This window comes from Delphinus delphis, chromosome 17 (genome assembly GCF_949987515.2).
Source record: "Delphinus delphis chromosome 17, mDelDel1.2, whole genome shotgun sequence".
NCBI classification, from domain to species: domain Eukaryota; kingdom Metazoa; phylum Chordata; class Mammalia; order Artiodactyla; family Delphinidae; genus Delphinus; species Delphinus delphis.
Genome location: NC_082699.1, coordinates 14,776,720 through 14,802,514, shown reverse-complemented (window position 1 = coordinate 14,802,514; position 25,795 = coordinate 14,776,720). Strand labels below are relative to the sequence as shown.

Below are 25,795 nucleotides of genomic sequence, written 5' to 3'. Positions count from 1 at the left end.
ATGGAGTTTGCCTAAGGAATTCTGCTGTTCCTATGAACAGCAAAGTTTACACACTTGGTTAAAGAATGAATGAATGAGCATAGGTTCTGTTATGTGTTCAAACTGATATACGTTATATAAGCACATCGTGCAAGAGGCAGTATACATGGTGGTTAAGATCCCTGGTCGGGCTGGGTTACCTGGGTTCGGAGCCCGACTCTGTGTTACTTTGAGCCGTTTCCTTAAATGCTCCGGGCTCCAGTTTCTCCATCTGCATAAAGGGATAATAATAGTTTCTTATAGGGCTGTTGTGAAGAATAAGTTCTTTAATGTATGTCAAGAGTTTGGCTAGTGCTTTGACAGTCAATAAATCTTAGCCACTTTTTTCCCCTCTCCGCCTCTTCTCTTTCCCTCTTGTTATCATTATTGACATTAAAAAAATACTGAAAGGATAGACACAGTGTTAGAGTAGTCATCTCTAGGTAGCAGGATTCTGATTGATTTTTATTTTGGGGGTTCTTTTTTTGGGTATCAAGTGTGTTTGTTCTGAACTTGAGTTGCCTTATAATCAGAAAAAGAAGCTATTTAAAAATAGAGTATTTACCGTGATTATTTTCCAAAAGAATATATGCCAGTATCCACACTAAATCCTATGATTGCTGTTTTTGCCTCACCATCTGGTGATCTGTTCAATATTTCTGTTGGGTTTTATCTGCTCTGAAAGCAGCTTTCCACCTTGATTTTTTAATTTTGTTAATGATTCTTTCCATCTCTTGGCCATATGTTGTGGAAACCAGTGAATCTCTTTGTTTCTTATAACTTTCCAAGTCTTATAAATTCTCTTTCCAAGTCTTATAAATTCTCTTTCTCCTAAATCCCTCTCACACTACTGTCCATTGCCCAGCTTTGTTCAAATCCTTACCACTTCATGCCTGGACTATTGGGTTTTCTTGCCTGCAGGTTTCTTTCAATCCCTATATAGTGACACTAGACTAATGTTCTTTTTTTTTTAAATTAATTTTTACTGGAGTATAGTTGCTTTACAATGTTGTGTTAACTTCTACTGCCCAGCCAAATGAATCACATATACGTATATTCCCTCCATTTAGGACACCACAGTACATTAAATAGAGTTCCCTGTGCTCTACAGTATGTTCCTATCAGTTGTCTATTTTATATATAGTATCAATAGTATATACATGTCAATCCCAAACTCCCAATTCCTTCCACCACCACCCCTTCCCCCTTGATATCCATAATTTGTTCTCTACGTCTGTGTCACTATTTCTGCTTGGCAATTAAGGTCATCTATGCCATTTTTCTAGATTCTGCCTATATGTGTTAATATACGATATTTGTTTTTCTCTTTCTGACCTACTTCACTCTGTAGGACACTCTCTAGGTCCATCCACGCTAGACTAATGTTCTTAATATACCACTTTGAATGTATCATCCTTTGCTGCAACTTTCAGGGGCTCCTCAGATTCCCCATCACTGAGGATAAAATCCAATTTCCTCGCTTGATATTGAAGGCTCTCCACATTTGCTTTTTCTCTGCTCTCCCAAATATTCCACTCGTTAACCTTATTTATGGACTTTTCCTACCATATTTTTGTACATGAATGCCTTTGCTCTCCTGCCCCCTTGATGTCCAAATTTTACTCATCCTTGAATATCTTGCTTAAATATATCCCTGTCCAAAATGTTCACGTTTTTGCTTTTGTAAACTGCAGTATCTCTGTTCATTTGGCGGTTAATCACTGGCTTGTGCTTTTCTTGTATTGAAAAGGTATTAGTGTGTATGCCTTTTAACATTTCATGCGCTTCCCTCCTTTCTCTAAATAAATTGTAGTGTTTCTGAGGGTGTTTACATTTTTTAGCACCAGTGTCCTGCAGAAGATGGGTGATCTATGGGATATTGATTGATGAATTCATATATTTTTAATATTTGATAAAAAAAGATGTAAGAATAAAAAGGCTTCCTTTTTTTTTTAAAAAAAAGAAGACAGAATTTCACTTTATTTTTTACTTTACTATTTATAATGCTTTTTATCCTGGTAGTCTGAGCTTCTTTTGATGGTCAGATCAATATTTGCTTGATTATTTCCCAAAGTGAGCCTTCTCTAATTCACTTATTAGAGAAAGCCATTAAATTGATATTTTTTAGCTCTGCCCCCAACATTATTTCACTGATGTATCAAGTTACATATTTATTTATTATATACCCTTTAACATAGATTTATAATTTTTTATACGTTTGTCTTTTTTTACTGGAGTATAGTTGCTTTACAATGTTGTGTTAGTTTCTGCTGTACAGCAAAGTGAATCAGCCACATGTATACATATATCCCCTATTCCTTGGATTTCCTTTCCATTTAGGTCACCACAGAGCACTGAGTAGAGTTCCCTGTGCTCTACAGTAGGTCCTTGTTGATTATCTATTTTATATATAGTAGTGTGTATATGTTCATCCCAAGCTCCTGATTTATCCCTCCCCCTCACATTTCCTCTTTGGTAACCATAAGTTTGTTTTCTATGTCTGTGAGTCTGTTTCTGTTTTGTAAATAAGTTCATTTGTATCATTTTTAAAAATTAGATTCTACATATGAATGATATCATGTGATGTTTGTCTTTCTCTGTCTGACTTACTTCACTCAGTATGACAATCTCTAGGTCCATCTATGTTGCTGCAAATGGCATTATTTTGTTCTTTTTTATGGCTAAGTAATATTCCATTGTATATATGTACCACATCTTCTTTATCCATTCCTCTGTCAATGGTCATTTGGGCTGTTTCCATGTCTTGGCTATTGTAAATAGTGCTGCAATGAGCATTGGGGTGCATGTATCTTTTCGAATTATGGTTTTCTCAGGGTATATGCCCAGGAGTGGGATTGTTGGATCACACGGTAGTTCTGTTTTTAGTTTTTTAAGGAACCCGCATACTGTTCTCCACAGTGGTTGTACCAATTTACATTCCCACCAACGGTACATTCCACACCCTCTCCAGCATTTATTGTTTGTAGACTTTTTGATGATGGCCATTCTGACCGGTGTGAGGTGATACCTCATTATAGTTTTTATTTACATTTCTCTGATAATTAGTGATGTTGAGTATCTTTTCATACGCTTTTTGGCCATCAGTATGTCTTCTTTGGAGAAATATCTGTTTAGATCTTCTGCCCATTTTTTGATTGGGTTGTTTGCTTTCTTGGGGGAGGTTATTGTTTCCATCATCTTCCGTGAGGCCAAGTACCTGGCATGTAGTGAACACTGAACGTGTGCCCGATGAGTGGCCGCAGAGCAGCAGTGCAGACTAGGAAGGAGGGGAAAATTACATCGCAGATATTTTTTAATGTATTGAATCTTTGTCATGACTTTAATATTTTTCTTCTAGTGAACAAACAGCACAATTTTTAATGACTGTAATTTAAAAATATAATGGGGACTTCCCTGGTGGCACAGTGGTTAAGAATCCACTTGCCAATGCAGGGTACACGGGTTCGAGCCCTGGTCTGGGAGGATTCCCACATGCCGTGGAGCAACTGAGCCTGTGCACCACAACTACTGAGCCTGCGAGCCACAACTACTGAAGCCTGTGCACCACAACTACTGAAGCCTGTGGACCTAGAGCCCATGCTCCGCAACAAAGAGAAGCTACCACAATGAGAAGCCCGTGCACTTCAAGGAAGAGTAGCCCCTGCTCGCCTCAACTAGAGAAAGCCTGCACGCAGCAACGAAGACCCAAGGCAGCCAAAATAAATAAATAAAATTTATTAAAAATACCAATATAATGATTTTTTAAAAAAGTCTCTCACTTCCTTTTATGGGCTGAAATGTGTATCCCCCAAAATTTATGTTGAAGTCCTAGTCCCCAGTGACTGTATTTGGAGATGGGGACTTTACAGGAATAATTAAGGTTAATGAGGCCGATGGCTGGAGCCCTAATTCAGTAAGACTGGTGTCCTTATAAGAAGAGGAAGCGATACCAGAGCTCTCTCTCCCCGCACATGCATGGTGGAAAGGCCATGTGAAGACATAGTTGAGAGAGTGGCCGTCTGCAAGCCAGGAAGAGAGGTCTCACCAGAAACCAACTTCGCCAGCACCTTGAACTTGGACTTCTAGTCTCCATAACTATGAGAAAATGTCTGTTGTTTAAGCCACCCAGTCTGGTATTTTGCAACAGCAGCCTGAGCGGACTAATATATCTCCTGACTCAGTACATCCATATATTGGATTTACAGCACCTGCCCGTTTTATGGTGACTGCTGCCATCCGGGTTTTGCAGAGATCTTACATTTCCCTTCCTGCAGAGTGATAATGCTGGCTGGCTATATGCACGTCCTTGCCTCCAGTTTGTGCTTCCTTGAAACTTACCCCAGAACACCCAAGGCTGGCTCTTCCTAGCAAGCAAGGAATGAGAGAACATTCGACTGTGATCACAGAACCTCTGGAGTGTGGAGACTGCACATGAGGCAAGAATAGGAAGCCCCAGCTCTGGACCATCTGATGCCAGTGCAACAGGGAAATCCCAACCTTTTGCTCTTTTTCCTTTTTTTTTGGAAAGATGTGAGTAACATTTGAAAGGAATGTATGTCACGTAATGGCAGTCTTGGCAATGGCTTTCAGTTCCCTTCAAGTCCCCTGGAGTCGTGACTGCCTCTGGCCTTATTCTTCCCAGTTCACCTCTCTCAGTTGTGGATGCATCTTCCTGGGCTGCAGTTCTGTTCATGATGCCCTCAGAATATCAGAGGGCTTCCTTCACCGATGGCACCTGCCTCTGACCTTCACCCTCTGTGTCCTTAACCATGTCCTTGATGACTCTCAGCGAACATCAAACTTACAGGTACTTGCTCTTTCGCCTCCAGGCTTATTCCCCTCCTAGGTTTGTTTGGCTCACGTGTCCAGCACGATTACTTGTATATTTTTTTTGGACAACGGGTCAAAATGGTTCACAAATAAATGGCCAAAAAGGAAGCCAAGAACTGTGCAGACATCTTCACCCCAGTTATTGGCTGAGAGGCACAGCCAGTTTCTACTGCTTCAAAACAAAATGTGTTTCTTGGGGGCTGGAACACACACACACAGAGAAATAAAATCGATTATTAGGTGTGTACCAATTAATATATACGTTTGAGGGTTTTTCAGAGTCAGATGGTATTTAGATGAGTCAGCACTGTGTGTGGTTTCCCTAAACTCAGTATCTATGTGTTCCAGAATCATGCTAAACTACTTGGACTCAGATCCTCGTCTTAGGCTCTGCTTCTGGGGGAATCCAAGCTAAGATATTTGCTACAGCAAAAACTTTCATATTTGTGGGGAGATAATTTTAGATCATACTAACACTATGATTTTAGTTGGAATGCTTCCCCTGTTCTGTAATTAAGATGCACAGTAGGAAAGCATCTTATTTAAGGAATAAGATGGTCATACATTATATTGTTATAGTGTCTGATTCATTGTTTGAACTAAATGCACATTAAAAATGGTAATTACACATGTAATCATTTTATACCAGGGTTGTTAGCGTGAACTGGTCATGGGAGGTATAAGGGATTACTACCACCCTCACTGTAGTCTCATACATTACAATGTTTGTGACTCTTTTGAGTATCACGTTTATAAAAAATCCCAAAAGATATAATGTAGGCCAGCATTTTTCAAGCTGAGCTGGCAGGGTTTGGATGAGGACTAATCCAAATTACTAGGGTAAATGTGGAGTAGACAGTGAGGAAGACTGGATCACTTAAGCTGCTTATTGTGACCATGACCTAGGACAGGTAATGAGATTTGCCCTGGTGTCTGTATGCTAATTACTCTCCAATTCAATATGAACACGTTGAGCTTTTTCACTGCCTTTTATTTTTATTTATTTATTTATTTATTTATTTATTTATTTATTTATTTATTTGCGGTACGCGGGCCTCTCACTGTTGTGGCCTCTCCCGTTGCGGAGCACAGGCTCCGGACGCACAGGCTCAGCAGCCATGGCTCACGGGCCCAGCCGCTCCGCCGCATGTGGGATCTTCCCGGACCGGGGCACGAACCCGTGTCCCCTGCATCGGCAGGCGGACTCTCAACCACTGCGCCACCAGGGAAGCCCTGCCTTTTATTTTTTTAAACTGTGTTTTTCCTACTAGTGATAGAATAAACACAAATTTCAGAATTATGGGATGATCATACAGAAATTCACTAAAAGAAGCAAAGCTGCCTTAAGAGCTGCGTAATATACAGCATCACTCACCCTTTACTTTTGTAAAATGTGAAAAAGTCTACATTCCAAGGCACATCCAGCCTCAAGGGTTTGCGCTGAGGGATCCTGGACCCGAGTTCGTGTTATTAGCTAACGAAGACAACCTTGATTAATTACAGTCGTGCGAAAGCAGATGCAGATGCGGATGACTAGGTCTGCCTGCGAAGCTAATGGCTTCTTTCAGGTCAGTGGCTGGGTACCGCTTAATTATGATAATCATATGACATAAAGAAAAAGTTAGCTATTTGAAGCAAATCTATGTTAGGCTTCTCCAGAGAAACAGAATAGGAGTTATATATTTATACGAGGAGATTTCTGTAGGAATTGGCTCATGCGGCTCTAGAGGCTGAGAAGTCCCACAGTCTGCCATCTGCAAACTGGAGAACTAGGAAAGCTGGGGGTGACCTTCAGTTCAAGCCCAAAAGCCTGAGAATTGAGGGGCTGCTGGTGTGAGTTCCGGAGTCTGAAGGCGTGAGAATTGAAAGCTCCGATGTCTGAGGACAAGGGAAGGTGGGCATCCCAGCTCAAGAAGAGAGAGAATTTGCCCTGCCCCCACCTTTTTGTCCTATCTGGGCCCTCATAGGAACGGATGATGCCCACACACTTTGGTGAGGGTGGATCTCTTTACTCAGTCTATTGACGCAAATGCTAATCTTCTAAAAACACCCTCACAGATGCACCCAGAAATAGTTTTACCAGTTGTCTGGGCATCCCTTACCCAGTCAAGTTGACACATAAAATTAACCGTCGCAACTTCCAATGGGGGAAAAAAGGTATGTCAATTTAGGGCATGTATAGGTCGGAATTTCGATTGATCAGAAATGTATCGGAAGTTAGAAAGAATAAAGTTACTCTTCCTAAGAAGAGGTTGATGTGTCGTAGTGCTAGATGCCATGGATTGAAGTGACTTAAGGCTCTTCTGATTTCACGCTTCAGGTGTCTCTGTGGGAGTCTGGCCACATTAGTAGGGAAGAGATGAGGACAAATCTGGTGGCGAGTATAGTAACGTAGTGAAAGTGCTTGTATTGATAAATTATCTTCATTATTGTTAGATAACAAAGAGTCAGGGATTATCTGTTTTTAATTGGGTTGAATTTATTCTATCCCTTCATCAATGAGGTGATTACAAAGGAGAATGCCTTAAATTAGGACAATAGTACATGCTTCATAAGGCTGCTGTGAAGTTGAAGTGAGAAAATACATATAAAGGCATTTGGCACAGTATCTTACATATAATAAGTGCCCAGTGTTATCTTTTGGTAATAGTTCTCCCGTCAGTGACTGTAGACTTTGAGTATGAACGCTTCTCTAAATACAAGAGTAAGTTTTATAGTGAGCCCTACTGGAAGCACCTACTGTGATAGAATTAATTTCTGTGGATTGATGGGGTGGTGGGAGGGTAACATTAATGCTGTCCTGGAACGTTTATATCACTCGAATGTCTATAAAATCCAGTGGATGGCCGCGATGATGCCAGTGACTGCAGGGACATTTGCACATGAGATTATTCTCTTAATGTCTAAGCGTTGCTCTAGACTTGGATCTTTCCTGGGAGAATCATGCTTCTTCGAGTGCCTGGAAAGCAAACAGGAGTTGTGTCATACCTATGGCTGTTTACCTGGAAGGTGTTTCTTGGCAGTGACATCCTTCCCAGGAGGTAAATTTAATCTGCTGTTAACAGTTGGTGTGCTCTTCTGAGTCTTCACCATAATATTGAAGTAAATGTCATACAACATATTTGGAATGTATTTTTCAGATAATGTAGGTTTCTCTGCCATCCTTATGGCAGCCAATTAGGGATGAAACGAGACGGAAATCTAAATAGCGAGCTTCTTTTTATTTAGAGTGCTTCTAAAACTCCTGCTACTAACAGTTCCAAAAATATTTTGGGATTTTCAGCTCTAATATGTTTAATTTCCTTGGCAGTAGAGACCTATACAGTTCTCTCTCTTTTTTTTTGGCCACACCATATGGCTTACGGGATCCTAGTTCCCTAACCAGGGATTGAACCTGCGCCCTTGGCAGTGAAAGCATGGAGTCCTAACCACTGGATTGCCAGGGAATTCCCCTGTATACTTCTTATAATTAAACTCTTGCTTTTTTTGTATTTTGGAGACATGTGTCCACAAATGGAGAGAAGATAGGCTTTGGTTTCAGATAGAGCCAGCTTCTGATTTTGCCTCTCTTACTTACTAATTGCTGATCTTAACTGCTCAGGGACTCAGCTTTCTCATCTGTAAATTGAGAACGAAAATATATTTTTTTCCTCCACGAAGTTGTTAGTGTTGAGTGGCACAGAAGATGTAAAGTGCCTAGTGTAGTTTCTGGAAGGTAGTTATTCTACTTCAACTAAAATAGTATGTGGGGTTTACACTCTTAGAAATCAAATCTTTGAGAAATCGCCAACTTTGGAAAGATGGACTTTACAAATGAATTTCTTTTTTATACAAATATTCCTTACTTTTACGTTTATACTCTACATAGATAACTGATTAAAAATAGCACATTTATAGAAAAATGGCTTTTCCAGTTATGCATTTAAACAACGTCTCACCCATACCTCTGTGATTTATATCCATAGCTTAGATGATTATAACTCCCTTAGAGGTGAAAATTAAGAAAGAAAATAATGTGTGCAAACATTTAGTTGATGGTAAATATGCAATAAATGACTGTCATTATTTATTACAAGGGTTGCCAAACCTTTTTTTTTAATTTTAAGAATTAAAAAAAAATTTTTATTTTTTAAACATTTTTTAAAGGTTACACTCCATTTACAGTTATTACAAAATATTGGCTATATCCCCTGTGTTGTAAAATACATCCTTGTAGCCTATCTTATACCCGATAGTTTGTATCTCCCACTTTCCCAGGCAAACTTTTTCTATAAAGGGCTGAATAGTAAATATTTTACTCTGAGGGTCATACGGTCTTTATAGCAACTACTCAATTGTGTTGCTGTGGTTGAAAGTAGTTACGCACAATGTATAAATGAATGCATATGGCTGGGTTCCAATAAAACTTCATTTACCGGATTTGGCCGGTAGTTTGCCCATCCCTAATTATTATAATAATTTAGCCTGGGAGAAGTCATCATGAAGTATTGGGCAGGTTGATCATAAAAAAAATGGAGAATTGCTTTACAGATACTGTGTTCTCATCCATCAGGTATGCGCTCAGTGCTCACTAAGTGTCAGGTGCCCCTGTAGGAGGTGCCGTAGATATAAGAACAACAAAAAAGTCCATTATCCCGTATAGGCTTCCTTCAAGTTTTCAAAAATATATTTATTATAAATTTACACAAAGATGATACATTTGTTAGCTGATTATTAGTAGCTGAAAGAGATAAAAGTACTAATTCCAGAAGGTATGTTTGAAAAATTTTTTTGCTTATTAAAATTTGTATTCAATTAGAAAAACCTGAAAAACATGGAACGTTATAAAGAAAACAAGAAAACATCCCATTGTAATTTCAATACCCTCAGCTAACAACTTTCAGGACATGGTGTGTTTCCTTCTAGTGGTTTTTTAAATGACTTCCTGACTCATAACTTACGTACCATAAAGTTTACCCAGTTGAAGAATATAATCCAATGATTTTTAGTAAATTTATAGAATTGCGCAACCATCACCAGAACCCACTTTTAGAAAAATGTCTTTTTTTCTCCTGAGGTGAAGCTGAAATAAGCTGCACATAATTAAAATATATAATTTGATAAGCTTTGATATATATATGTACCCGCGAAACCGTCACCACAATCATGACTGCAGGACTGTGCAACATTGACAAAAACTTCCTTGAGTTTCTCTGTAATCCCTCCCTCCTGCTTGGCCACCTCCCACCCCATCACCACAGACTGGTTTTTTTAATTACTTTAGATTAGTTTGCATTTTCTAGAATTTTATAAGTTGAATTGTACAGTATGGACTTTTTTATGTCTACCTTCTTTCACTGAGCGTAATTATTTTGAGATTTATCCATGTTTTAGTGTGTATCAATAATTCATTTCTTTGTACTGCTAAATAGTATTCCATTGTATGAATATACTACAGTTAGCTTATCCGCTCACCTCTTGATGGACGTTTTTGTTGTTTCTGGTTCTTGGCTCCTACAGATAGAGCTGCTCTGAATATTTGTATGTAACCCTTCGTATGGACACACGTTTTCATACATCTTGTGAAAATACCTAGGAGTGAAATGCTGGAATCATAGGGTAGTTATATGTCTAACTCCTTAAGACACTACCAAACTGTTTTCCAAAGTGTCTGTAACATTTTATGTTTCACCTCTGTAGGGCATGAGAGTTCTAATTGCTTGAGATCCTCACCAGTACTTGGTAGAATTATCTTTTAAATTTTAACCATTTGAATAGGAGTTTAGTGGTATCGTATCTCATTGTGTTTTTTTTTAAATTGAAGTGTAGTTGATTTACAATGTTGTGATTCAGGTGTACAGCAGAGTGATTCAGATATATAAATATATATATATATATATATATATATATATATATATATATATATATATTTCAGATTCATTTCCCTTATAGGTTATTACAAAATATTGAGTAGAGTTCCCTGTGCTATACAGTAGGTCCTTGTTGGTTATCTATTTTATATATAGTAGTGCGTATATGTTAATCCCAAACTCTTAATTTACTTCCCCCCTTTCCCCTCATTGTGGTTTTAATTTGCACTTCCCTAATGACTAATGATACTGAACATCTTGCATGTTTTTATTTGCCATCCACAGATATTCTTTGGTAAAACTGTCTATTGAAAAATATTTTCCCCAACTGTTTTACAAGTTTTATAGTTTTATAGAAGTTTTATAGTTTTAGGTTTTACATTTAGGTCAGTGATCTATTTTCAGTTCCTTTTTTTATATGGATATCTAATGGTTTCCATTTGTTGAAAAGAATATCCTGTTTCAATGGAATTATCTTTACTTCTTTGTCAAAGGCCTGCTGTCCATATATATGTGTGGGTCTGTTTCTGGACTTTCTTTTCTATTCCATTGATCTGTTTGTCTATCTTTAAGCCAATACTACGTTGTCTTGATTACAGTATCTTTTTTAAAAGTTATTAATTTATTATTATTATTAATTAATTAATTAATTTTTGGCTGCATTGGATATTTGTTGCTGCGCATGGGCTTTCTCTAGTTGTGGCGAGTGGGGTCTACTTTTCATTGCAGTGCGTGGACTTCTCATTGTGGTGGCTTCTCTTGTTGGCAGAGCACGGGCTCTAGGTGCTCAGGCTTCAGTAGTTGTGGCATGTGGGCTCAGTAGTTGTGGCTTGTGGGCTCTAGAGTGCAGGCTCAGTAGTTGTGACGCGTGGGCTTAGTTTCTCTGCAGCATGTGGGATTTTCCCGGACCAGGGCTCGAACCCACGTGCCCTGCATTGGCAGGTGGATTCTTAACCACTGCACCACCAGGGAAGTCCCAGTTATACATCTATATATAAATATATATAAATAAATATATATATATTTTACACTCTCTTTCATTGTAGGTTATTACAAGATATTGAATATAGTTCCTGTGCTATATAGTAGGTCCTTGTTGGTTATCTATTTTACATATAGTAGTGTGTATATTTTAATCCCAAACTCCTAATTTATCTCTCCCCCCCTCCCATTTGGTAACCATAAGTTTAATTTCTATGTCTGTGAGTCTTATTTCTAATAAAACTTTCTTTTTGCCCCCAAATTACAATTAAAACATTTTTTTTTTTTTTTTTTTTTTTGGTACGCGGGCCTCTCACCGCTGTGGCCTCTCCCGTTGCGGAGCACAGGCTCCGGACGCGCAGGCTCAGCGGCCATGGCTCACGGGCCCAGCCGCTCCACAGCATGTGGGATCTTCCCGGACCGGGGCACGAACCAGTGTCCCCTGCATTGGCAGGCAGACTCTCAACCAACTGCGCCACCAGGGAAGCCCAATTAAAACATTTTTGACTTAATCTTTTTTCATGCTTTCACGGTAGCTATCCTGTGGTCCTTCCTGAGGACTAGATTAAATTTATAGCCAGTGGTCACTCACAGGTGGCCAATTTGATGTTTTAAAGTCACAGCACATTACCCTCCCCCCACCATGCCCCAGGTATGAATTAAGTGCAACTGGCTGTTTCCATATGTACTTGTGTGTTTCCTTTTAGACTACAAATGACTTTGAAAGTATTTGTAAAGAAAGATGGTGAGTGTCAACCAACTACTGTTTGCTCTGGTGGACAGCAAAATACACTCGGAATCTACTTAAAGGCATCTCCCTCATCTTCTCATTTGCGACCTAAGATGCTCTCTGAATGTTTTGGCAAAGTGGTAGACTCTTCCCTGACTGCTGTGGCAGCTCTTCTTTTGCCGTCAGGCCTGTGTCAAAATAACTGAATCACTTAAAAGAAAGAAAAGTTGCTGCTCAAAATAACTGAGATCAGAGGTCTCTTATCTGCCTGTGCTTGTGAGTGGAAGGCATGAATGAGGGAATGTTTTCCTTCAACCTGGCGCTCTGGTGCTAGGAAGTACCTTGGCTAATTTTCAAGAAGCTGTGCCAATTGAGTGTCAGTTGGTGTCACTGCTGCTGTGTTGCAGTGAAGTGTGGCTTGCTTTTCATGTCCTCTTGTTGTGTATAGTAGCTGTGCTACCAAATATATTCAAGAAGGCGACCTCCTATCACTATGTCCCAGATGGCTTTGGTGGTCATTTGGCAGGTATGCAGAACGTTTCTCTGTGGGAGCATCCTGGGTGTGAGCCCAGGTCCTGAGACTGAGCCTGAATTTTACTTGTAACCTAAACCCCTGTCAGCATCAGTTCCTAGCGGCGTGCACAGCCACGTGGGTCACTGAGAAAGTAGGTCCTGCCCCAGAGAGGACATTGGGAAGTGGTAGAAAGAGAGGGATGAGTAGTGGGTGGTGGAGAGCAACACGGATGCAGGGGCTGGTCCATTAAAGGTCAAGTTCAAATGAGGGTATGGCAAATCCAGGCCAGTTACAAAGAGGCTCTGAGGATTTGGGAAGCCCAGCAGGGGAGGGTGGTGGCCCATGGAGGGCCTGGCAGAGGTAAGGGTCAGTCCTGGAGTGGGGTGGGGTGAGGGTCAGTGCTCTGTGACTGTAAAGCCCAGGAACCACGTCTGTCAAACCCAGCACTTCATGGGAAAGGGGGATAGAGATGGCACACAGGACAGGGCAGCCCCGGGGATCCAGGGAGCGCGAGCCGTGGATGGAGCGCAGTGTTGCAAGGATGAATCCACTTGGACGGCTTCTGTTAGTTCACTCAAGGGCGGAAGGCCATGCCTGCCTGGCGTCTCTGTTCGACGACGTTTATTAGTGCCGTTGGTCAGCAGTGCGTAGGGATTGATAAGGCATCCCTGAAAAAAGTCCTTGTTCCCGCGGAACTGACATTCCAGTGGGAGAGACAGACATTAAGCAGCTCCCCCCGCCCCCAAACGTCACGTTGTGTGGTGATGTGTGCCACGGTGAGCTCTCCAGCAGGGTAAGGCGGTCAGACGTGCCGAGGGTGGGGAACGGGGTGTCCTGTTAGACATGGGGTGAGCGTTGGCTACTCTAAGGGGTGATATTTGAGCAGTGATCAGGAAGAAGTAGGGAGTGAGCCACATGGGGATACGGGGGAAAATATTACAAGGAGAAGAAGAGCATCTGATCGATTGGCCTGGGTTCATCCCCTGTCCACAGATGAACCACCAAGGACAGGGCTCCATGTCTGACAGGCCGTCAGGACTGTGCGGTGAGGAGATGGATGGTCCCAAAGGAAAGCGGAATGGCTTTTCTTGAAAGAAGGGAGCCTGGAAACTGAACAGGTGGAAAGAAAAGATGTCCCCCTTCCCGCCCCAGTTGAGGGTAGTGGTTCTTTCACTGAATTCTGCCCATAAATGAGAATGCGTGAGAAGGAGAATTGTTTTCACTCCCAAGAGCTGGGGCCAGCAGGGATGAGGTGGCAGGAGAGGCCTCTGGCCATGACATGGTACCTGGACTCCGTCCCGCCTGAGTTGCAATGACTGGTGTCGGAGGGAGAGAGGGAGGAGAGGGGAGGGGAAGACAGAAACAAGTGCTCAGGAGGACCAGGACCAGGGCCCTGGTTTCCCTTCCTAGAAGGCCGGCCCTCCACTGCACAGTGGAAGTAACTTGTTCCTCAACAGCAGAAAAATCACTACCCCCAACATCCTCTTTTGTCTTTAGCTGAACTTGGTGTTTAAGGCTTTGGCCTTGGTATGATGGCTTTGGCCATTTTGGTGAGTTGAATTTTCCTGAGTCTCTCCCATGTATACATGTTATTAAACTTTTGTGTGATTTTTCTCCTGTTAATCTGATTCATGTCAGTTGAATTCTTAGACCAGCCAGAAGAACCTAGAAGGACAGAGAAAATTGCCTGTTCTCCGACGAGGGGCAGATTGAGTCGCCCAACACAGATTCCATAGACTTCAGAGAGCTGCTGCCTGGGTCGCAGCTGATCTCACGGAACAACCTTATTCGAGATAATTTTGTAGCCAGTTTGGGCTTTTGTGATGAGGAAGGAGGGCCTTTCAACTCTGCCAGAAATGGAGAAACGGAGGTGTCCGACTGCAGGGGTGGAACCCGTGCAGGCTGGCATCGCAGGGTGCATTGTGCTTCTTCTCTCGGGGAGCCACTGGGAAGGTTGATCAACCCGTAGGACCCTCCCCAGGGCAGGCGGAACTGAACGAGGTGCCCTCTGGCTTGTTTGTTTCACTCTGCGGGCCTGGCTTGTCTTACTGTTAGTGCTTATTCATCGCAGACCTTGGATTTAGAACTTGAATGTTCTCATTACTGGATAATTCGAGACAACAATCATAGGGTCCAGCTAATCAAATAAGCCGTGTGCAAAGCGAGCCTTGAGCCCAGGGCAGAATTAACCCTGAGTCGCTCAGGCTGCCATCCCTAACTGGCGGGGGGAGGCATGCAGGGCAGCGGGGACAGGACCACAGAGACAGTGGGGAGATGGGTCCAGATGTGATACGAGGCCCAGCCCAGCTTCTAACAAGCCACTGCTAAAATTGATCACAAAATAAGCAAAATGTAAGAGAAGACTAAGCTAAACAAAGACTGTTCAAAGAAGATCTTGTCAGAAGGATAAAGAAAAGAAAGAGAAACCGCCAAATACAAAAACACAAGTTCAAATTCAGGAGTTTAACAAGATTTAAGGTTTGAAATCAAACAAATTTTTAAAAATAAAAAAATTAGCCTAATAAAAATAAGGCTAAAAAAGTAAGTAAACTTACTTAAGGTATGAGAACTAGAAGGTAATCAATGATTTAAAAGAAAAACTTGAAAGTTAATTAAAAAATAAAACCCGGATGAAAAGTGTTTTTAAAAAGATACAATGCAAAACAAACAAACAAAAATGGTTCTGAAGAACCTAGGGGCAGGACAGGAATAAATACACAGACATAGAGAATGGACTTGAGGACACGGGGAGGGGGAAGAGTAAGCTGGGACGAAGTGAGAGAGTGACATGGACATATATACACTACCAAATGTAAAATATAGCTAGTGGGAAGCAGCCGCATAGCACAGGGAGATCAGCTCAGTGCTTTGTGACCACCTAGAGGGGTGGGATAGGGAGGGTGCGAGGGAGACACAAGAGGGAGGAGATATGGGGATATATGTATATGTATAGCTGATTCACTTTGTTATAAAGCAGAAACTAACACACCCTTGTAAAGCAATTATACTCCAATAAAGATGTTAACAAATATTATCCATTTCAACTTTTTGATTCAATACGTTGACAATTTCAATAAAAAATTCTGAAGATTATATAAAGGTTAAGTCTACAGTAGAAACATTAAAAATGTGAAGGTAAATGGGATTAAAAATAGAAGTTAATGGGCTTTAACGTAGAAAGCATAAGTGGTCACGGAATAGGGTAAAGAATAATTTAAGAAGGAGATTAAAATGAAGGGTCTGAAGGTAACAAAGCTTGTGGAAAGATAAGTGAAGGAAACATGGGCTGGAAGCAGGCGAGGGGACAGTCCTTAAGTTGTAGCTGGGTCAGTCTTCCCCAAGAGTGGTCTCTGACGAACCTGATATGATGTCCAAGGCCAAGGTGAAGAGCTGGTTCCCCCCACTGAAGGGGACCCTTTCCCATCAAGTGTGGCTTCTTTTTTTTTTTTTTTTAAGAAATATTTTATTTTATTTTATTTTTTGGCTGCGTTGCGTCTTCGTTGCTGTACTCAGGCTTTTTCTAGCTGTGGCGAGCAGGGGCTACTCTCGGTTGCGGTGCACGGGCTTCTCATTGCGGTGGCTTCTCTGGTTGCGGAGCACGGGCTCTAGAGCACAGGCTCAGTAGTTGTGGCGCATAGGCTTAGCTGCTCTGCGGCATGTGGGATCTTTCCGGACCGGAGCTCGAACCCGTGTCCCCTGCATTGGCAGGCGGATTCTTAACCACTGCGCCACCGGAGAAGTCCCCAAGTGTGGCTTCTTAACTCTACGAAAGTACGTGACTCAGCTTGGTTTGGGGCAGGAGTTATAATCCTCGGGCCATGAAGGTCTGGTTCTATGCAACACACGCAGTAACAAAGCTCCAAGTTAGTCATACAATCTTCAGAGGAATAACCTCAGTCAGACGTTTGTGACAGCTTAAAGCTGGCATCAGGAAAGGATTATTAAGTGAAGTATTGACGTATCGTAGCCACATGGTGACGCACCATTTAGCCTTGACAAATGTTCTAGAAAAATATGTATCGACATAGGAAATGTCCAAGATATTATGTAAAAAACATATTATAGACAAGTACTATAATATTAAACATATTAAAAACAGTTATACAACAAGTACTGTATAATTCCAGTAACTTAAAAAGTTGATACAGTATATGAATAGTACAACATATTTATTACCGTTATTATCTGGATGGTAGGAATTGTGGATGATTTTTAAAAAATAATTATTCTTTGTGCTCTTGAAAGTTTTCTCATGGATTCAGGGAATCCACGTTATATTTTGTATCATTAAAAAAACCCCTAAAGGTTATTGAAGAAGAACGGATACAGGCATATGCTTAGCTTCGGAAAGATGCTCTTTGCTGCACTTCTGTGAGGAAAGAAAGGTCTAGATATTCTCTCTCCCCACTCTCATCTGCCCGGCCCATTATCAAAAATAGTGATTCTAGAAGAGGTCATTTTTTAAGGTCCTATAAACCTGTTAAGGATGCCTTCTGCTAAATAATGTATGTTTGATCTATACAAAATTAATATTTAATAATATTTATTAGAGAATGACTAGGTAATCTTTCAGCACACAAAAACACAACTTAGTATTTCTTCAGTGTTTGTTATATGCTATGCACTTTATGTGCATATTCTTACTTAATGTCCACTTTTTGAGAAAAGAGAGGGTAAATAACTTGCTGTTATTTATAATTTGCACAGAAGCAGGGGAGTGGGAGTCTAACCTGAGACAGTTTGACTCCAGGGTCATGTTCCCTGTACTGTACTGACATCAGTGCTTCCTGGGTGAGTAGTTTTGTGTTTGAGGTCTTCGAGGAGATTTAGAAACGTGTAGCTCATGCTGTCTCCCTCAAGGAGCGTCCAAGCTACTTGGAAAGATAAAGAGGTGATGTGCAGCAGCAAAACACACCTGTTCCAGTAGGCAGCGCAGATGGTACTTGATGTGACATTCAAGGAGAGACATTCCTGTGGCCTCCAGAGGTCAGAGGGGGCCTCGTGAAGGAGCCGGGCTTTGAAGGATGGGGAGTGTAGCACATGAAGACCATAGAGCTATAGGTCAAGCAATAAATACCGTGTTCTGGAGAAGAGGAATAGGGAGTGACCATGCAGCCAGCACATAGAAAGCAGAGACTCTGGGGACAAATCAAGCCACAGGGGATGCTACTGGAAGACATCAACATACAACTGGGCAAGAGGAGACGAAGGCATAGTCAGGAGAGAAATAATATCTGAACTACAGGAGACAGGCTAGGGGTCAAGTGAAGACAGAGCTGGTAGATGAGAAGTGGAGTGACGGCAAGAGAAGAGAGGAAGAGTGAGACGACTTCAGATGGTTCTGTATCTAAGTCCGTTACTAATGAGCAAGTAATGGGGAAACTGTATGTCTTGGTGAGAAAGGGGGCCAGCAGGTCCAGACAAAGGAGAAGCCAGAGGCACAGGGTAGGGATTACGGGACATAGTCATTCACTGGCCATGGTACTGTTCTAAAATACAGTGTATTAAGGGGAAATTTGAGGTTTCGTGAGGCCAGTAGATTAGGAGATGATTACCATTGAAATGATAGCTTGCTTCTCGCAGGTGCCAAGAAGGGGAGCGCACAGTGACAGGGTCAGTTGGAGGTAGAGAGGGAGGAACTGTGAGCGAGAGCCTGTATTGTGGTTTCCCCAGGAAGGAACGAGTGAGGCAGGGTAATCAGGTGTAGGATTGGCTCTTCTGAGTAACTTCAGAGGGCCCTGGGGTGTAGGTGCTGCCTGTCCCTAGTTGTCTGGTACCCGGCTCTGGGATGAGTAGGGCAGGTGGATGGCGGCCTGGAGTGTGGAGCTCAACAAAAGAGGTGTTTGAGGTGTGGGCTCCATCTTGGTTGGTTTGCATTTGAAAAGTGAACTCTCACTTTGAGTTGCTCACCATCTCTAGGGGTTGGCTAAACCTCGGGAGGGGCTGTCCCTCCAGGCTTTGCAAATCCTCAGATGTCAAAGCATAAGAATACAGAAAATGAAAGACATGGTTAACACAGATATGTAACCAACCTATAAATATTTACTGAATGCCTCCCATGCCCAAACACTAAACTGTGTGCATGAGCTAGTATGAAATAAAATAACAACAAAACTAGCATAGTCTTCTGTAGCCCTCACCATGTGCCAACAGTCCACACGCTTTACAAGAATGAACCCATTTAATGCCTGTAACAACCCTACGGGGAAGTACGTTTACCATCTCAATTTTAGAGATGAGGCAACTGAGGCTCAGAGAGGTTGAGCAACTTGCTAACGTCACATAACGAGGAAGAATTGAAGCAGGGATTTGAACCCAGGAGGTTGGAGTCTGTGTTTTAACTACTACCTAATATTATATATGATATAGTTCCCGCTGTCCAGGTTGAAGAGCTACTTCAAAAGGCAAAATATAAATATTCGAAGAGATAAGTATAAGTAAAGAGCAGGGCATATTTAATCTCAAAAGAAGGTATGGGATATATGCATATGTATAGCTGATTCACTTTGTTATAAAGCAGAAACTAACACACCATTGTAAAGCAATTATACTCCAATAAAGATGTTAAAAAAAAAAAAGAATGGAATGGTCCAGGTTCTCTCAAAGGGGAGGTGTGTGAGACCACCCGCGGAGAGGGCAGGAAGAAAAGACTGGAACTTGTATTTATGTTTCTATTGTTAGCTCATCGAATAGCCTGTCTTCTCAGTACAAGCTCCTTTCCTCATCATGAGAAAAAAAAAACGAATGATAGTATAATCACATCTGATGAGACACAGTCAAAAACCATGAAATTACCAAGTTCACTATATGAAATATGGATCGACATCTATGTCATTACCTAGTGTCTCAAGAGATGATAGACACTGAGGAAGAGTTTGTCACTGACATCTGTTGTTAATGGCCGTAGACGGTGCAGACTCTGTGGTGGTGATGGAAGCAATGAATAATGGGAGTGAGTATGGGTGATGCCTCCTATACTGCTGGGTACGGGGGACACAGCAGTGAACCCCTCTGTCAGGCGTCCCTGATCTCGTGGAGCTTACGGTCTGGTCGGGGAGAACAGGGGATCAACAAGATGAACCAAGGAAAGATAAAGTGTGTTAGGTGGTGATACATGCTGAGGAGAAACATGGATCAGAGAAACGACGGGAAGAATGGGGGAGAGAGTTGTAACTTTTTAGATAACATGGCCGAGTGAGGTCTCGGTGAGAAGGGACAGAGTAATTACCTGGTGGAACGAAGGGAATGAACCATGTGGCTGTCTCTGGGCAAGACACCCCTACCCACCACGCAAAGAGCAAGTACTAACACCCTAATGTGGGAACGTGTTCTGGAAGGTTGAAGAAGATGAGGTCGGTGCACCTGGAGCCCAGTGAATAGCTGGCGGATGGAGACCAAGGGGTGGGGCGAGGGTGTGGCCAGGTCCTTGCAGGCACGTGAAAGGACTTGGGCTTTTTTCCTGGGAATGGAATGGGAAGACACTGGTGGGCGTGAGCAAAGAAGCGCTGTGATCTGGCTCGTGTTGCTAGAGGATCAGTAAGGTTGCTGTGTTGAAAATCCTTTGGAGGGAAGGAGGACAGAGACCAGCTGTAAGACCTCGAGCAATTTTCCAGGTGAGCGATGATGGTGGCTTGGACCAGGGTGGAGGTACGGAGCGGCATATTGGACCTGATTTGATGGTAGAACCAACAGGATTTACCAATATAGATCCGAGCTGTGAGACAGAGACTAATGGTACATACACAGTATTTTACTGAAAAGTACACTGGGGGTACATGCTTCAAACCTCTTACTGGTAGGGATGTGTGAGAAAAATGGTGGAGGCCACTGGGAGAGACCATGTATTGTCTACAGGGATTTTGAGGAGAGAGATCAGTCAGGGGAGGATGCTCAGTGCTGGACGTGGTTGGGCCTTGAAGAATGGGTGGGATTCAGGGGGTTAGAAAGGCCTGGGGCGCACCCTGGGAGCCACAAAGGAAGGGAGCTGACTCTGCCCAGGCCTGTTCTGAATCAGTCTGCGTGGAGCCCGAGCACAGGCAGGAGGTTTTAGGATTGAAATGGTAGCAGGCCAACTCGTCCCACCCTTGAACTACAAGTAGAGTCAGGCACCGGACGCACAGGCTCAGCGGCCATGGCTCACGGGCCCAGCCGCTCCGCGGCATGTGGGATCTTCCCGGACCGGGGCACGAACCTGCATCCCCGGCATCGGCAGGCGGACTCTGAACCACTGCGCCACCAGGGAAGCCCAGATTTTTTTTTTTTTTTAACATCTTTCGTGGAGTATAATATAATTACTTTACAATGGTGTGTTAGTTTCTGCTGTATCACAAGGTGAATCAGCTATACATATACACATGTTCCCATATCTTCTCCCTCTTGTGTCTCCCTCCCTCCCACCCTCCCTATCCCACCCCTCTAGGTGGTCACAAAGCACCGAGCTGATCTCCCTGTGCTATGCGGCTGCTTCCCACTAGCTATATTTTACATTTGGTAGTGTATATATGTCCATGCCACTCTCTCATTTCATCCCAGCTTACCCTTCCCCCTCCCCATGTCCTCAAGTCCTGATTGGGAATTTTTGACTGAGGGAGTTAGTGGTTTGCTTTAACAATTTGCTCCTCTAAAAAGCTCTGAATAAGTGCCATTAGTTAATGAATTAACAAATGTTAACTCAGTGGCTAGAGTGATTTATTTACTAAATGGGACTATAGTTGTAAGTTATATATACATATATGTATGATATATATTTATAAATATATAAACATATATTTATGTATTCAGCATAGTTATTATACTATATTATATAGTATAACCTGTAGTATAGTTATATAGATGTACATATGTAGATGTACATATATGTATTTCTGTTAAGGAGAGTGATTCCATTGGACCTAACATTGTTTGCTATATAATAAAAATGAATTTTTCTGATTCTATAGGTGAACTTTAAAAAGCTTGATCTATAGTTCCTAAAGCAGTTAGGGTTTCTTGGTGCACGTTATATCATTGGTTTTCCATTTGCCGGCTGACTGAGTGGTCCTGCCAGCACACATCCTGCACACGGCTTCTTAGCACTTCAAGATGCTGCACGCAAGTGCCCCAGGCATAAAGAGTATGGCGGAAATACCTTTTCCTCCGTCTGTGTTTGTAAGACAGTCTTTTTCACTCCAGAAGAACAATTTTGGGGAGATGATTTGTGTCACATTTTGGCCTCATTACAGTTTTGAGTTGTAAATGGCGCTGGTTTGCCTGGAGGTGTAAACATCTATTTTATCTTCATGTGCTCATGGGAATACCTGAAACTGAAAAAATACTTTCTATTCTTGAGTTCTGTTTCAGGCTATAAACAGAGAGGTTAACAAGATATTTATCAAAATTCAAATTTTATTTTATTAAAAGCGTGCGTCCAACAGAATGCCAATTACTTGCTGCTATGCCTCGCTTCTTCATTTCCAAACACAGATGGAGAAGTCGAAGAACCTAATGTCTTATTACAATCATATGATTCTGTAAGATAAATAAACACTGTGCTTTTCTCTTCTGAAATGGTGAGGAAAGTGCGAGCAGGTGTTAAATTACTGTCTGCAGTTATAAGTTACAGGAAGTATAAGGTTATTCAGTGTTTATTTAGGTGCAGCTGATAAAGTCAGGTGAAGGGATTCTGACTAGTCCAAATTTGCTTTCTGGTAAATAGGTACTATTTAAAGGATATGACAAATCACTTATTCTTTGGTTAAAATGCACGAAAGCAACAGAAATGAGAAGCGTGTATCACCTGAGTTTATCATGCCTTGCACACAGGGGTATCTTAACAGTGTTTATTGATTTGTCCCCAAATAACTGAGTTTCAACAGGGGGAAACATGTGTTTGGAGTGCAGCTAGATTTTTCTATGACTTTCAAGGAATTTCCTATTCTACCTCAAAATTTACAAATTGGCGATATGTTATTTATTTTAAAAATAAATAGCAATTAATAATTTACTTAAATAACTTAAAATTTATTTAATAAATTAAATAAATTTCAATCACAGCAGTGAAAGCAATATAAACAAATGACAGTGCATCTGTTGTCATTTTTCCTATAAGCCCATTTTGATGGCCGCATTTTTTTGGACAGAATGACAACCTTTCTGATCTACTGACAGTAACCCTTTGGACATGTGCTTTACAATTTTTTCAAATTCAGCTGTGCGTTAGTGCTTTCCATTTGAACTGTCTCACTCATGCCATTTAAGGAGATTTATTAACCTTTAAGTAATATTCCTCATTTAACAATAAACCAAACACATTGTGAGGTCTTCTTTGATTCTCAAGTGGTGATTTGAAGATATTAGTGCTTTGAGGGTGCTGAATCCAACTTCATGGCAAAACTGGCCTCGAGTTCCCTCAGCCCGTTAGAATCTTCTAGCTGGGATGAGGGACATCTACTTCTTTCTCTTTTCTTATCTTGAGACTACCTGTTAGCCCCTCTTGGTTATCCAGTGACTGCCTTAATAACTAGCCCCGGTCTGTGCTTTCAGAAGTAACCAAAGAAGTTCTGATGTTCTAAGAGGACAACAGGGAACAGTTAAATAAAGGACATGGTTTGAAACCCAAATGTCAACATAGACAGGATCTCTAAAGTTCTCTGTTTTTGGAAGTTGTTAACTGGATTTAACTGTGACATATGCATGGTATGACTGAAATTAGATAACTACTGAAACAAATGACACGATGTTATATTTCACATTTCCCCTTCTGTCTTCTCAGCCATCATGTATGTCATGGGAGCACTTGGTCCTGCAGTGGGATATTTATTAGGTGGACTTCTTATTGGTTTTTACGTTGATCCCAGAAGTCCCATTCACCTTAATCAGGATGACCCTCGTTTCATTGGAAACTGGTAAGAATCGTTTATTAAATCTTTCATTTCACTTGGTATTGTTATAGAGTAATAGTCCCCTTGTAGTTAAAATAAGAATTTCCCCAATGGGAAGATGAAAAATAGCTAAACGTCACCTAGGAGGGGTTGGCAGGCAGGATAATAATCCCCAAAGATATCCTTGTCCTAATTCCCAGAACCTATGAATGTGTTACCTTCACATGGCAGAAGGGATTTTGCTGGTGTGAATAAGTTTAGGCTCTTGGGATGGGGAGATTATCCTGGATGATCCGAGTGGGTCCAGTGTAATTACAAGGGTCCTTATAAGGGAAAGAGAGAGGCAGGAGGGTCAGAGTAAGAGAGGGAGATTTGATGATTGGAGCAGAGGTTGGAGTGATGTGCCTCAAAGATGGAGGAAGAGACCATGAGCTAAGGAATGCAGGTGGATTGCAGAAGCTTTTCCCCCAGAGCCTCCAGAAGGAATGCAGTCCTGCCAGCCCAGTTTTTACTTCTGACCCCCAGAACTCTAAGATGATACATTTGTGTTGTCTTAAGCCATGCCGCCTGTGGTGATTTGTTACCACAGCAATAGGAAGCTAACACAGAGGAGTTGGGAACATCCGTTTAACCCATATTCTTTAGGTTTGGGTTGGCTGGTTTCTTCATAGCAGAGTGAAGGAAAAGGGGAACGCGGCTACGTCGAAACTTTCCTGTGTACTTTAATCGTAGCTTTCATTTTCTTTTCTGTGCCTTTAAAAAAATATTTTCTGCCACTTCCTTATTGTATTTGTGTTTCTGCTTTGTCCTTCTCCACTGCCCACGACTCTAGCCCTGCGTTTCCACTGTCCCACTCTTAGTGAATCTTTTCACTCGGTGATAGTTCCTTCCCCTGGGTGTGCTGGGGATGTAGCCACTCTCTCACTTGCTGGCCTTTAATTGTCTTGCTAAATAAGTAAGTTTAGGATTTAGAATGAGAACTCCAACTTTGGGTGATAGGTTACTTATCCCTGTCTCCAAGGGCTGCATTTGAATTCTTCCCAATTCTCAACTTGAACATAAGGAGTTATTTCTTCATGATTGCAAACACTCGCTCGAAGTATCGGCATCTCAAATTCATTAAACATGGATTGGTAATAGGCATACATTGATAAGAAATTTTCATTTTAGAACAGAGAATTTCATTAATTAGAAACTAGTGTCAAGTAATTACTTTCTAAAGAGTTTCTTAGACTACTTGTGTTCTCTCTGTGTTTCATTATAATTTAATAACCTCATAACTTGAGCTGTGTGAGAATAATGTTTAACACTATTTTCTAAGCAGTTAATAAATATTAATTACATGATAGAACACTTGTTATTTTTATAAGTAAATACTCTTTGAAGGTGGAAGTGCTAAGATCTAGATGAGCCTAGCCTGGTAGAATTTTCAAATCATGCAAAAGGGAGCGTTCCCTTGTCAGCAGTAGGGGAATGACACAGGAATTTTAAGTTCTTGATCAATAGTGAAATTTTTGGCCTCTACTGTTTGCTTTGCAGTTCTGAAATAATTCAGAGTAAAGATTTTTTAAAAAGTTCTCAGAAAACTAGATTATTAAAATGTATCTGTGAACATCCCGTGTATAATCTGTGTTCTGTATAGATTTCCATGAGAAGAGATTGCAATAAGGGAACGTCTGGAAGGAGAAGGCAAGGAGGACAGCTCAGGGGCAAGGAGAAGGCAAGGAAGCAGGAGCTTTAAGATTACAAGTGCTTTATGCTGTTTTCTAAAAGTTTTCTAGTAGACATCAACCCAGTTGGTAGCAAAGTAGAACAATTGAGTGCAGACCCTGAAGCCACACTCCCCTGGTTTTAAATCCCAGTCTGCCACCTAGTAACTGTGTGACCTTGGGGAAGTAACTTAACTTCCCTGGGCCTCGGGGGGTTTTTAAATCCATAAAATGGAAATAGTGGCAGTACCTACTTGATAGGGTTGTTGTGAGGAATAAATGAGTCTATGTATGTGGAGCTCTAA

General features: G+C 41.5%; 1 protein-coding gene across 1 annotated transcript in view; it reads left to right on the top strand.

Moving 5' to 3' along the window:
• Window positions 1-25,795, top strand: part of SLCO5A1 (solute carrier organic anion transporter family member 5A1) — a 117,650-nt gene that overhangs the window by 21,017 nt on the left and 70,838 nt on the right. Inside the window, exon 2 of the mRNA XM_060035169.1 lies at window positions 23,673-23,805. Within this exon, the coding sequence (XP_059891152.1) occupies window positions 23,673-23,805 (133 nt within the window). The remainder of the gene's footprint in view (window positions 1-23,672; window positions 23,806-25,795) is intronic.